The sequence below is a fragment of the Chiloscyllium plagiosum genome, chromosome 12, assembly GCF_004010195.1.
Source record: "Chiloscyllium plagiosum isolate BGI_BamShark_2017 chromosome 12, ASM401019v2, whole genome shotgun sequence".
Taxonomy (NCBI): domain Eukaryota; kingdom Metazoa; phylum Chordata; class Chondrichthyes; order Orectolobiformes; family Hemiscylliidae; genus Chiloscyllium; species Chiloscyllium plagiosum.
Window position 1 is genome coordinate 44,003,705 of NC_057721.1, and position 14,634 is coordinate 44,018,338.

The following is a 14,634-nucleotide window of genomic DNA, read 5'->3' on the forward strand; positions in this document are numbered from 1 at the left end:
CAAAGCTGGTGCCACCCCCCCCCAAAAAAAATGTGAGCTCGGCCCCCTACCTTACTCCTGTACACCCATGACACTGTTGCCCAAGTCCGTACGAAGTAGTTGAATAATCTGAGTACCACCGTGGTAGATGGATATCAAACAACGATGAGTCAGAATACAGGGAGAGTTTGAAGACTTGATGGTGCAATGATAACATTGTCAATGTCAACAAAACGAAGGAACTGATCATTCTTTTCAAGAAGAAAGGAGGAGGACACTCCTCTATCTACATCAATGGAGCAGAGGTGGAGTTGAGGAGTGTCAAGTTCCTAGGAGTGACAATAACTGACCATCTGTTCTGGACCTCCCACGTAGATGGTGGTCAAGAAAGCGCAACAACACCACCCCTTCCTCAGGTGGCTTATGAAATTCAGCATGTCCATAAGGACCCTCCTCCAACTTCTACACATGCACCATCAAAAGCCTTCTATTTGGGTGCATAACAGCCTGGTATAGCCACTACTCTTCCCAGGACCATAAGAAACCATACAAGGCTGTGTACATGGCCTAGATAATCATGGAAGCCAACCTCCAATCTATGGACTCCATCTACATTTCTCACTGCCACAGAAAGGCTGCCAACATCAAGAATATGTGCTACCCAGTAATGCGCTCTCCCAACCTCTTCCATCAGGCAGGAGATACGGAAGCATTGAACACTCTCCAACTGGTTCAAGAACAGCTGCTTCCCTGCTGTTAGACTGCTGAATGAATTTCTCCAACTTCAAATGTTGATCTTGCTGGTGGTGATCTTACTTTGCATGTCTCCTGTGCAGCCGTAACCTTGTATGTCTCACTTTGTCTAAGCACCCTATGATCTGTATAATCTTGTTTGCTATGATCTGCCTGTATTGCTTGCAAAACAAAGCTTTTCTCTCTAAGTACGGTATATACTTGAGTAATAGTCGGTTCGCTTTACTACTACTTAAGGTTAAATTTTATGGGGTCGACTATTACTTGGATACGACTCGGGCTGAAATTCATGCCCGTCAAAATTCATACTGTATCACTAGCAGAAGCCCAACTGAACTCCAAATAAATTATGATAATTATGAAAACCTGGAGCGGAACAAACAGCCAGTGGACAGGAAGACCAGAAATGGAGTGGAACAACCAGCAGATTGGAAAGCTAGAGTGGGATGTGACAGTTGCCACATTAACTTATAAATGTTGATCTGTTATCGGTGAAGAACTAGGGTCGACCTTTACACTACTTGGAAAATTCCAAGTTATTTGGTCAAAAATGGGGGAGGAGTCTACTTTTACATTAGATCAACTATTACTGGAGTATATATGGCACATGTGTCTACAATAAATCAAATTGAAACAAGATTTTCTTGATGCTGGCTTGGTCATTGTTTTGTATTTGTTCATTTATGGTATATGGTTATCACTAGCCAAGCCAGCATTTATTTTGTCTCTAGTTATAAATGATTTCACTATCTTCCCAGGTACGTACACTGCTCCTTCATCAGGTGGTTGTGGAGTACACAGTTGTAAGCCACAGAATTTATAGCAAAAGTTTAGTGTGATGTAACTGAAGTTATACATTGAAAAATACCTTGATTGTTTGTTGAGTCTCTCTCATATGTTAGAATGACCTTGTTAGTTAACCTGAGGATGTAACTTTGTAAATCACACTTTTTTTTTTTGAAAGTTAAATTCTCAGGTTAACTAACATGGTCTTTAACAGATGAGCAACTCAACATTGGCATTAAGAAGTGTTACGTCACAATCCGGGTGCCATTTTGAATAACAAAAAAAAATTACTTAAATGGAGTTCATCTTCTGTTCAAACTGGGTCTCAAGCCCTTGAGACGGTGATGGTGAGCTGCTGCCTTGAACCACGGCAGTCCATATGCCATAAGTTGACCCCAGTGACCTTGAGGGAATTTCAGGATTTCAAACCAGAGACCGTGAAGGAATGGCAATGTATTCCCAATTTGGGATGTTGAGTGGCTTGGAGGGGAACTTGTGGGAAGTGGTGTTCCCATGTATCTGTGCTCTTGTCCTTCCAGATGGAAGTGAGTTTGGGTTTGGAAAATGCTGTCTAAGGCACTTTGCTGAATTTCTACAGTGCATCCTGTAGATAGTAAGAGCGTGTGCACTGAGTATTGATAGTGGAGGAATTGAATGCTTGTGGAGGTGTTAGTTAAGCAGGCTGTGTTGTCCTGGATGGTGTCAAGCTTCCTGAGTGCTTGTTAGCCCAGTCAAATTCCACTGTCTTTGGATGACTTTGTAATTTCAGTGTAGATGGGTTTTGTGCATCTAATTGGTTTATTAAAACTTGTCTCAATCTCAGGCCAGGGGATCATGGTTACTTTAGGTAATTATCTTTTTTTTTAAACAAAAGTCACGTTTTAGTTCACGAAAGTCTCTGTTAAAAATTGGATTTTCAACATTTCAACTCCCATCATCTATTGTCGTGACCTATGTTAGAAGGAAGACAAGTACTTTGAATGGAATTTCAAAGTTTAAAGCTGCACTCAGTAAATAATTTGAGGATAATAAAATAAACCATTGCTTGTCTCTTATCTTGCTTTGCAGCCCCTCAATTTAATGTGTCTTTACAATCTGAGAAGCCTCATGTATTCCAAGGCGAGACTATGGAAATGACTTGCACTGTTGATCTATCGGACATACCTAACAACTCAGGTAACCTTAGCAGGCCCATCACGGAGGTCTGTACTAACTTTCTAAGAATGTACCCAGAAGGTTCATGGTTTCAAGCAGATGATGTTTGAAATCTTCAGGCAAGCATACTTCCATTTCAGCTGCTGTGTTTCTCTGGAATTTGCCACTTGTTCCGCCTCACTCCTCTCCTCCTCCTGCTCTCTGTATATCTCTGATGCAATGAATATTGAAGGAAAAATGAGTCCCTATTCAGGCAAAGTGACCCATCATATCTATAACCAGGGCCCAAGCAGCCAAGACTCTCTTTTTTTTTTAGTTCCTCTGTTAGTCCTAGATGTAAAGAACAGAAACAGACCTTTTGGTCCAACTCGTCCATGCTGACCAGATATCCTAACCTAATCTAGTCCCATTTGCCAGCACTTGGCCCATGTCCCTCTAAACCCTTCCTTCCTATTCATAGGCCCATCCAGATGCCTTTTTAAATGTTGCAATTGTACTAGTCTCCACCACTTCCTCTGTCAAAGCATTCCATCTGCGCACCACCCTCTTTGTGAAAACGTTGCCACCCTTCCTTCCTATTCCATAGACCCATCCAGATGCCTTTTAAATGTTGCAATTGTACTAGTCTCCACCACTTCCTCTGCCAAAGCATTCCATGTGCGCACCACCCTCTTTGTGAAAACGTTGCCCCTTAGGTCCCCTCGCCCTAAACCTATGCCCTCTAGTTCTGGACTCCCCCACCCTGGGGAAAAGACTTTGCCTATTTACTCTATCCATGTCCCTCTTGATTTTATAAACCTCCTATAAGATCACCCCTCAGCCTCCGATGCTCCAGGGAAAACAGCCCCAGCCTATTCAACCTCTCCCTATAGCTCGAATCCTCCAACCCTGGCAATGTCCTTATAAATCTTTTCTGAATCGTTTCAAGTTTCACAACATCCTTCTGATAGGAAGGAGACTATATAGTTGAGATTTCATAGAAAGTTGACTAGGCAATGTAGGGCACAGTGGGCAGTTCAAAATGTTGTTTGTTTTGGTGTAATAGAGGTGATTGGAGAGAATTGCAACTCCAAAGGAGGGAAAAATGGGAATCTGTTTATTAAAAATGTAGCTTGCTTAATGTTTGCTTTGCAATTTGATCTCATTGGCAAATGATTGGAAGGTTATCGACCAATATGACATGGATGATTTTAATGGTGGAGGATGCAGGTCAAATCTGTTATTTATTCTTGGGAATCCCCCCCAAAAAACTCCCCTACCAGCCTGGTTTAAATTTTATGTTTAGGTTAATATCTGTAATGCAGGGAAAATGTTATGTTTTTGCTAAGTAATCTAATGGATCCTTTCATTTTAAAGGAATGAATATTGAAAACCAGGCTTGGCCCTTTTTTCTATAATTTGCACAATCCTCTAAGGTATTTGTGGTCCTAAACACTGGCTGTTGGAACATTACTGATTTTAATTGGTCTATGATTCATGGCCATGCCTTCAGTTGAATGTAAGCTCCAAATTCTAGAAGTCTCTCATCGCTCTGTCTCTACCTTGCTTTTCCCCTTCACGACCCTCCTTAAGCTGAGTAATGGAGGCGGGTTTTTGATTTAACTGACTTAATTTGCTGACATGGCTGAGTCATTTTGTTTTATAATACTCCTGTGAAATGCTTTGGGATTTTTATTACAATAAACAAGTATTTTTCTTGACTGTGTGCTAGTTTTAATGCATCCTACTCTAGTGCAGTAGGGTATGGAAATATTTATTTACATTAAGCCTTTTCCCTGTACAATTCACCCCATCCCCGCCTGGTAAAACTTTGAAACAAAGGTGATTTAAGCTACTGCTTTAGAGTGAGCTGCATGCAGTTGCACCTGTCGTATTTCTAAAGCAGCTTTCCTCTCAAATTTTCTAGAATGAAATTACATTTAAAGATCTTGTGTTCAAATCATCTTCTTCTACTTTTTTACTTTGGAATCGATAGGGTGCTGCAATGACATTTGGAATTTTTACAGAAAGCATTTTGGCTTTGATTTGATAGTCATAGAGATGTACAGCACGGAAACAGACCCTTCGGTCCAACCCATCCATGCTGACCAGATATCCCAACCCAATCTAGTCTCACCTGCCAGCACCTGGCCCATATCCCATCTTGCACAGGAGCAATTAAACTCCCCTATGTAATATTTGAGCCCTGTTAATTACTATAGTTGGTAAAGTTCATTTAATTTTTTTTGTAGCTTTCAGAATACACACATTTTATTTTGAAAGTGTTATTAAACTTTCTACTAATGCAAAATGTCTCAAACCATATTTGTGCTTCATGTTTAGCAACTCCTTTAGTTAAGAATAACAGTGAAGTGAGTTGGCTTCATTACAACATTAACATGACATCACATGGCCTAGAACACTCCCTTATTGATGTACAAATGCTACAACAATTTGAGACAAAAGCTGTTGCAGAGTTGAACACTGAAATCCCAAAGTAGCTGTCTGAGGTGGGCTGATCTTCTATTTGTGTCATGAAAATAACAAAATTTTACTTAGCTCCCCACTGAAATGCAGTGAGCAGCATCTTCAGTTTGTGTCCAGATCAAAAGTAATGACGGCCTCTCAAAGTTAGAATTGGTCTGAAGTGAAGTAGGAGCCTATTTTTGAGCATTTTAAATTTCCACAGCTACTTAGACATACCAAATTCGTTATCCATTTTTAAATACATCATGTGAAATATTAAGTACTTACTTCATAAGATATAGGAACAGAATTAGACCGTCTGCTCTGCCATTCAATCATGGTTGATATGTTCCTCGCCCTCGTTTTCCTGCCTTCTCCCCATAACCCTTCAACCCATTACCAATTAATTGTCTAACTCCTCCTCCTTAAATTTACTCACTGTCCCAGCATCCATTGCACTTTGGAGTAGCAAATTGTTCAGATTCTCAACCCTTTCGGAGTACTTTCTCCTCAACTCTTTGGTACTTGCCAATGAAACACTAATGCCAAAAAAAGTTAGCAAATCTGTAGTTACACTCTTATGAGATTTTAAAACCCTATGTTGAAATAAAACTATTTTGTCCTTTTATCTTTAATCCAATATTTCCTTTTTTGTTTGTACTGTCACTGGCTTGACATTTTGAATTAATTTGACATGAGCCTCACTGACTGGGTCAGCATTAATTGCTCATCACTGGAACAAACAAAGAACAACACAACACCGGACCGTGCCCTTCTGACCTCCAAGCCTGCACTGACACATTTTGCCCTTCCATATGAAAACTGTCTTCACTTACAGAATCTGTATCCCTCCATTTCCTTCCTATTCATGTATTTATCCAGGTGTTTCTTAAATGCTGCTATTGTGTCTGCTTCCACCACCTCTGGCAATGCGTTCCAGGAACTCACCACATTTTGAGAGAAAAACCCCTCTTTTCAGCTCTTGGACACAGACAGACAGACACCCTTCCCAAACAACACTAGAATCTGTGTCCCCTAGTAATTGGCCCATCCACCCTGGGCGAAAAGCCTCATACTTCCCCTCTATCCATGCCATTCATTATCTTTTTAAACTTCTATCAGGTCTCCCCTCATCCTCATGTGTTCCAATGAAAACAAACCTACTCTACCCAGTGTTTTCTTCATAGTTAAGATCCCCCATAGCAGGCAACATCTTGGTAAACCTTTTCTATACCCTCTCCAAAGCATCCACATCTTTCTGGTAGTCTGGTGACCTGAACTGAACTGTGTGCAATATTCCATGTATGGCCTAACTAAAGTTCTATAAAGGTATGTTGAGTACAAGGATAAAGAAGTTATACTGCCCCTTCCAATGAAGGCAAGTATGCCATAGGCCTTTTTTTTTTTACTACCTTATCTATGTGCTTTGCCACCTTCAGTGATCTGTGGGCCTGCACACCCAGATCCCTCTGCAGTGAATGGCAGAACCCACTTCTTGGGGTTCTGCCATTCACTGTATACTTTCTACCTGTACTTGACCTTCCAAAATACATCACCTCGCATTTATCTGGATTAAACTCCATCTGCGATGCAGAAGGATGCCAACAGTTTGGGTTCAGTTTCCACTGGCTGTGATTATCACAAAGGACTCCTTCTCTGTCTTCCCCCTTCACCTGAAGTGTAGTAACCCTCCGGTTAAACTACCATCAATCATCACTGAGAGCAACCCTATAATCCTATAGGACCATGGTGACTTCACCTTTACCTCAAAGTTCATTTGTCACCCATTTGCCCACTCTTCCAACTTCTGTTTTGTGAAGATTTTCACCTTCTGTCTTGAAGTTTATTATGCTTCCAAGTTTTGTATCCTCTGCAAATGTTGAAGTTGAAATTGAAGTTATACAAGGTCCTCTCTCTCTTCATTTTTTTTTTGTTTTCATAAGCAAATACAGGTTGATTGGACTTCACACCTTCCTTCAAATAAAATGTTAATATTGCAATTTTCAGCTCCCTGGCACTACCATGATCCTAATGAAGACTTCAAAATTATTGCTAGTGCCTGAGCAGTTTCCTTTCTCACTTCATTCAGCTCCTTTTTGAATGCATTTCATTTGCTCTGTGACTTGTCACCTTTAAGTACAGGTGACCTATGCAATTCGCCGTTCTCATCAATTTGAAACCCTCTAGCATGTATTTCCTCCTCTGTCTCCCTTCTCAATAAAGAAGGGGTCACTGGACTCTACACCAACTCTTTTTCTCACCCCAGATGCTGCCAGACCTGCTGAGTTTCTCCAGCATTCTGTCTGTTTGCCTCATTTAAGTCCCCCTTTTGATTACTATTGGGTCCCCCTCCCCCTCTTTAGTATGTACAGGGCAACCTCAATTATCTGAACGACACAGGCAGGGAGTATTCTGTTTGGATAACACAGTTTACCCAGGCATCAGGACCTTGATCTTGTTTGGATTATTGATGTTTGGGTAACTGAGATTGCTCTGTATATGCCCAGAGAAGATACTTGCATTTCCTTTTGTTAGCTGCTATTCTCATTTGATCTACCCTATTTGCTTCGCTTCACTTGTCTTCCCTCTTCTCTGCCCTCTTTTCCACCCCCACTTCCCCCACACCACCACCTCCAGCACGTAGCTTCTCAATTTTTATCTTATACCTGACATTGGCATAGGCATACTTTTAGTACTTCGTCACAAGTTCTATTCCCCTCTCAACCAGGCACCTTTGGATATATTTGCCTGACCATCTGTGTCCATACTATCTGTCTTTTTATTTTGAAGGTGGCCCATTGATCAGCTACCATTTTTCTGGCTATGCTTGAACTCCAAATTATTCAACCCAGAGCCATTTGTACCTTTTTCAAATTTGGCCTTCCTTCAATTGATTATTCTTCTGGATTGTTTATTAACCGCCTTCCTGATGTAAATTCTGGTGTTGTGAATGAGCTGTGTCTCTTGAGAAATTAAATCAATTTTGAATATATTCAAGGTTATAATGAAGCAATTCTAAACTAAATTTGGATGAATTGACATTACTCCTAGATGTCCTGTATGAAGTGGAATGGTTTGTGACCCAACAGTTCTCCAATGACACAAGCGAACGTCCTCTGCTGTTGATAGATCAAAGGTCAGTGGTGACGCATCTGAAAGCCAATAGTGATATCAGCGTTGAACGAATCAGCATGCACGAATTCCGTCTACGACTTCATTGTTCTGAGAAGACTGTTGCTGGGGATTATTTCTGCAAAGTCACACCTTGGGTAAAATCAGAGACTGGAACATGGCAGAAAATGCCTCCACAGCGTTCTGATTCTCTTTCTGTACGCATTGATATTTCAGGTTAGTTTCATTTCTCATTTCAGGAGATATCATTGAGCAAAACTTGTGTAATGTTCTTGGATGTGATCAGGGATGCTTTCCTTTTTTCAAAGGGATTTTTATTGTTTATTTAAAGTTCAGGGAAGCTGGGAGAAAGAGGGAATTTTATTTTTTCCAACACCAGTATTTATTAAGTTTGGTTTGTTCAAAAGATTTTTGAAGCAAACTGAATTATAATTCAATCTTCTGGCTTTCACTGGCTACTGGAACTGAGCTGTTTCATTCTGTAAGACATTCTGGGGAATTGTACATCCTTTTGTAAATTGGAGAAAAGAAAATATTAGAGTCAAAAGTTTGCCAAGGAGGATGAATTTAAAAGCTAAAAGCCAAAATTTCTGTTCTAACTATTTATTCTGTTCTTTCCTTTTTATTATGAGTACAATTGTTCTGCATGTGAATTAGATCCTCTTCTGAAATCCCAATAGCTCTCACTTTGAATGTGGAGGAAAGAATTGACAGGCTATTCCTGTTGGCATCAGAGTCCATTTGGTTTTACCCAGTGTTCACAGATTGTTCACTCCTTTTTCAAGGTGAATGTTTGGACGGCACATAGGAACAATATCCTGTTTTTTTAATTTCCTCTTTATTTCTCTCCTTCACTGGTCAAGCGCCATATTGGTACCAGACTGAGAATAACAAACTCAATGTTTAAGAGTCAGACCTGCACAGTCTGTTGTTTTAAACCAGGCAGTCTGTTTAAAGCTTAGATGATCAGGGAAGGTCTTGATTCACTTCCAAACACCGAGTGTTCTCCAAATCGGCCCTTGTGCCAGTGATGTTGAGCCCTAGGTCTCTAACTTAGCTTTTAATAATAGCTATTGAAGCCATGAAGTGTTGTTTAGAAATGAGCAAAAACACTGGTTAAGCACAAAATATCTACAGGTATTTTTGAATATCATCTGTGTTTTATACTGGCTGCAAAGTTAGCTCTGGCCAGAATGTAGTAACTGTGATTCACCATTTGGCACCTATGGGGAGAAATAATCTGGTCTCCATGCACAGTGGATTGTCCACGCTTGAAAATTGTGCGTGTTAGAGTGCACACTTGTAAAGGGACTGCCAGACTTTGCTCCAGTTAATGCAGATGTTGAAAAGCTGAGTGGTTTTCTGCCACAAACTTGTTCTGTTATTCCCCTTTTTGCCCCTCTGCCATTTACAACTTCCTACAGTTGTGTGTCTCGGCCCAATGCCTCAGTGTTTATATCGAAATATCTCCTTTTTTTTTAATCCCCCTGTATCACCATCTATTTTGAGATGGTGTGCCCCTCTGCCATTTACAACTTCCTACAGTTGTGTGTCTCGGCCCAATGCCTCAGTGTTTATATCGAAATATCTCCTTTTTTTTTTAATCCCCCTGTATCACCATCTATTTTGAGATGGTGACATCCTGGAGGCCACTAAACAGTGTTTTCAGGAGAAGGTTTCTATGACAACACAGTAATTCCTCATCTCATCTTGTGAAAGTAAACATGTAATAAAAGCTAGTTTGATTGCGTGGCTTGTTCTCTTGCAGCTGTGACAATGATATTCTCCTTAGAAACAGAAGATGAAGTGCATAATTCACAATTACAACATATAACCACACAGATTTTGCTTGATAGTGTTTCTGAACAATCTTTATGGCCCAAGGGTGACACAAAATCTATGGGCTTTTACCATGAGCTAGCTTGTGTGACACTATATATCCATAGACCTATACTAATAGAATGCAGAGGGATGAGTCAACTGGTCTCCTTTTTAGTCATCACTATTTTGTTATCAACATAGTTACACACAATCTTTCTAGTGCTAAAATGCTTTTTTTTTAGTCATTTATTAATATAATATACTATAGCCAGGTTCCAGTAATAGAATTGAACAAAGAAATTGGATAAGAATGAATGGAAAGATGTCAAGCAAAAGCCAGAAATGATTAAAATACAGATGTTTAATGAGAAATGTGATGTAAAGACAGTATAGGGCATTCTGGGATAATGTGACCATTGCACTCCTCTGTAACCTTGTGCTATAGAAAGTCACTCTACCCATTCAGTAGAAAGTTTACATTATCCAAACAGAGCGTCCACAATTTGTCAATTGTGTTATAGTCAATTTGCATTGACAAAATGCGTGTTATACAAGAAGTACCTGTATTACAGCTCAAGGGAATGATCAGGCATCTCGGAAGCAGACAATGGAGGTAGGACTCAAAGATTTGACAAAAGTGGTGCGAGAATACAATATTTGCATATTTCAGCAAGTAAGAGACCAAAGGATCATGATTTGGAGATGCCGGTGTTGGACTGGGATTTACCAAGTTTAAAAATCCCAACACCAGGTTATAGTCCAACAGGTTTAATTGGAAGCAATAGGTTTTGGCGTGCTGCTCCTTCATCAGGTGGTTGACAACTAATTACTGCCTTTGCTTTCTCTCATTCCCTCCCTGTTCTCCCTTAGTGCTAGATTCCTTCAAAATGCCTTTGATATATGGAATTGGTGTGGCCATATTAATTGGAATTCTCGCCTGTGCAATTGGTTACTGTTCATCTCGATACTGCTGTGGGGAGAGAATAACACCAAGATACGAACAACACAGATTAATATCAATGGCCAGCGACTGAGACAACAATCTCTTGCAGGGGTGCAGGAGTGACCATTGGATGAACTAGTTAAGCTCTGCAATTTTGGGAGAAGAAAAGCAGATGTTAAGGAAGTGTTTTGTTTTAAGAATGTTAACATGTGCAATGATTGTAATTTCTTTTTAAAAGCCATTTTCAGATATTCAAGTGGGGTACAAACACTCTGTGGGAATGTCACTGTGTGATTTTGTTAATTATTTGATAGCGGAGTGAGTGATATTGTGGAGATACTGCCAGTGTTCCTCAACATCTGCCCATCTCTATTGATAGAGAAGATCTAACTCGAGCTGCGTTTCCTTGGTTTCTGCTGGTCAGTTACCATTGCTGTGCTTTCAGATTATTGATCAATTTGGTATTGAACATTATTGTCTTGAATGGGAGTTCATAATGTGAATGCAGGTTCCAAATTAGTGAAATATTGAATCAAGCAGACAGCCAAGCTTTACCAGTTTATTTTTTTTTAGAAAAGCCTGAAGCCAATAAAATAAACAATGTCAACACTATTCTGCAACAGTCCTTCATTCTGATGGAAGACTGGCTTGAAACGGAGACCAGTGCCAGGGGCTAAAATGGGCTGCAGCACAAGTTTCCTTTGGGAGTGTTTTAAAGGGAGAGGCAGTAGTTCTGTTATTATACAATGTATTTTCAAGACATCATTGAGAGAGAACAATTGTGCAATTGTTTATTGCTGTTTTTGAACATGCACAAGTTGGAAATTTACCCAAGTGGATATTGATCTTGCCATGGCTAACTCCAGTAGAGTGCATTTCCGTCTAATCTTGATGTGAAAGATCTACATTGAGATCAGTATAGTTTGCTGTTTAAACTTATTGCAATTAATGCAGCTTTAAACAACCAGTCTAAGTTGTTGACTGCTGGTTTGACACTCATGCAGGTAGGTTGGGGAACTAGTTCAGTGTGGGATGATATCGTTCAATAAACCACATTCTATATTTGCTGCATATGACAACTTTTGTACTTTTTTTGCCTTTTTCAAAGAGAATTCAAATGCTGAAAAGACTTGTTTCTGATCAGATCCTGAGACATTGAATGTAGTGTATTTATCTGGGTAAAGCTAGTGCCGTGGAAGACCATTCCATCTCTAGTTAAGTGCTACTACCAACAGAACCTTCCAGATTTCCTTCAGTTTCGTGTGCTGAGCGGGAAATCAGTTCACAAACTGTACAGTGTTTCCCTACTGTATAACTCAGCTCAATTTGGTGCTCTGTGGTGGAAAATTGAAATTGAGTGGAGAGGCCGATTGCTGTATGTCTGTCCCTGTTAGCACCACTGAGGATTTTCCTGGGGTCTAGTTGGTCCTCCTTCACTTCATGTTAATGATGGAAGTGAATGATGTCCAGGGAATGTACTCCATTTTATTGCATTCTGCCACTATTGATGCTGATTTTAATGACTCTGTTTAAGAGGGATCACTGTTAATTCACTGGCAGCATTGCAAGGCCCATTGGAACTGCTCCAGGAAGGAGTAAACCCACTAAAAGAAGCCTCTCCTTCCTGTTAGGTCCATAATCTTGCTGACTGTAGTATTACTGGATCATCGTTCTCTCTGAGCAGTGGCTGGCTCCCCCTGTCTGGCAGGAACTTTGCTCTGCATCACTAAACAGCACAATCCCTCTGAGGTGAGAGTCCGGCCTTAACAGGCAATGATCCTACCTACCCTGAAGGAGAATCCAGACCTGACCTTTTTTCATGTTTGTTTGTGGAGCGGTATGCTGGCCACGCACTGTTGGCCTCTCTTGCAGATAAAAGCAGCATACTTGCTAATGGCCTGAATAGAAGGCAACTGTCAAGTATAAAATGGTTCTTCTAACATCTCCACACTTTAAGAAGAGCATTAACTTATATTTGAAGTGTGCACAATGTTCTGCACAAGTAAGTGAACAAATAGTGCCAATATCATTTGGTGGAAATTACTACTGTAACACAACAGATTCTTTTAAACTGTTTAATTGAGTGACCGAGAATTTATTATTAGTGTTTTCATATAGCATTTAAACTTTAACTTGAATCCATAACTACTGCCTCATCTCTAGTTGTTCCCTTAATAGAATTGTTCTTTTAAACTCAAGGGAATTGTACCTTCCTTCCTAAAAGCTCATGAAAGTGTGTGTATACTTGTGGAAGCAATGCTGTTACTGATGTTTTGTGTATTCAGATTTTTTGTTTTTACTTCAGATTTCCAAATTGTTACAACTTTTGTATTTTGTCAGTTATCAAGATGAATAAATCAGCTGCTCTTCTTGAAACATACCACTTTTAGAATGAACCTCTGTGAAGAATTCTGAATGCACTAGAGCCAAGATCCAGGGCAGGTGTTTGAAACAGTTATATTTCCCTCCACTTTTTTTTATAAAATCTGAAACTGCAGTCATTTTTTAAGTGGTCTTTACATTACATTCTGTACAATGTCAGCAGCAAAGATGTCTTTATTTCTACCATCTTTCTTTTGAGGAGCAATATTCTAAGTGGATCTGTTTTCAAAATCGAGCTTACTTCAGAAAGAGATTGCATCTTCCAGGGTTGTGAATGTTGAGTGGATGGGAATGTGTTAATCCAGTTGAACCATCTCTACGTTCCATTTTTATTATTCTGCACTTCAGATGCCACTTAATCTTTTGATTTGTTACATACCAAATAGTGGTAGGTAGTTGTGCTTAAATCTACTTAGAAACTTTATCATTGTCAAAGTATTGTGTACACTAGAGAGGTACACAGCCACTATAAATCTAGCTGTTTCCAAAACAAAAATGATCCATGCTATGCCCACTCATGTACATGTTTCTGATTAAAAACTGCTTAATTTTAATCTTAAAATCACCTCCTTCCCCACCCCCATGCCTAGACTTTGCTGCGTGAATTTGTCGACAATTCCTGTGCAGCTTGGAAGTAGGTAGGATGTACACCATCACGTTCTAGTCTTCAATTACAAAAAAACATTAGTTTTCCTGTATTATTTCTCGAGCTATTCTTAGTCTTTAAAGGATCTGCCACATCATGGTACTAACCTGTTGAAAAACAATGTTAGTCTTCAAGATTTCCTACACGTCATTGCTTTTTTATTCACGTATGGGTTAACCAAAACTATCAGTAACTTCAAAATGGTTAAAGTAAAATTCTTAAAACATGCAAATTCTTAGGTGCATTTCAAGTTTTCTTTGTTTGAATGTCTGTAAATTTTCAGCTGACTCTTACAGCTGTACTGTACATAAAACCATGCAAATTAAAGTTTTCTCATGGTTCATATTCATGTGCTTGGTGAATGTTTCTAGCAGGTTTTCATTCCTTATGGTTCATCTCCAGTGCCATTGCTTAGAGAGAATTGTAAAAGTGTTTGACCTTATCTCCTGGAAACAGATTTCCTCAAATCAAATTTGATCAGTTTTCATACCCCAAAACATATCTTTTTTTTTCTAGAAAACAGGGGCAAATGATTGTTTGCCAGGGCTAGTCCTCCTTTCAAATTGCCCCACTTAATTTTTCTTTTACTTCC

At 39.6% G+C, this 14,634-nt stretch overlaps 1 protein-coding gene across 4 annotated transcripts in view; it reads left to right on the forward strand.

Annotated features, from left to right (window-relative positions):
• Positions 1 to 14,387, forward strand: part of LOC122555180 (prostaglandin F2 receptor negative regulator-like) — a 131,271-nt gene extending 116,884 nt beyond the window's left edge. For all 4 annotated transcript variants that reach the window (XM_043700918.1, XM_043700917.1, XM_043700916.1 and 1 more), the window contains 3 exons: positions 2,587 to 2,694; positions 8,170 to 8,466; positions 10,942 to 14,387. In XM_043700918.1, coding sequence (XP_043556853.1) covers positions 2,587 to 2,694; positions 8,170 to 8,466; positions 10,942 to 11,105 — 569 coding nt within the window. In that variant the 3' untranslated portion in view covers positions 11,106 to 14,387. The remainder of the gene's footprint in view (positions 1 to 2,586; positions 2,695 to 8,169; positions 8,467 to 10,941) is intronic.
• Positions 14,388 to 14,634: the final 247 nt, after the last annotated feature.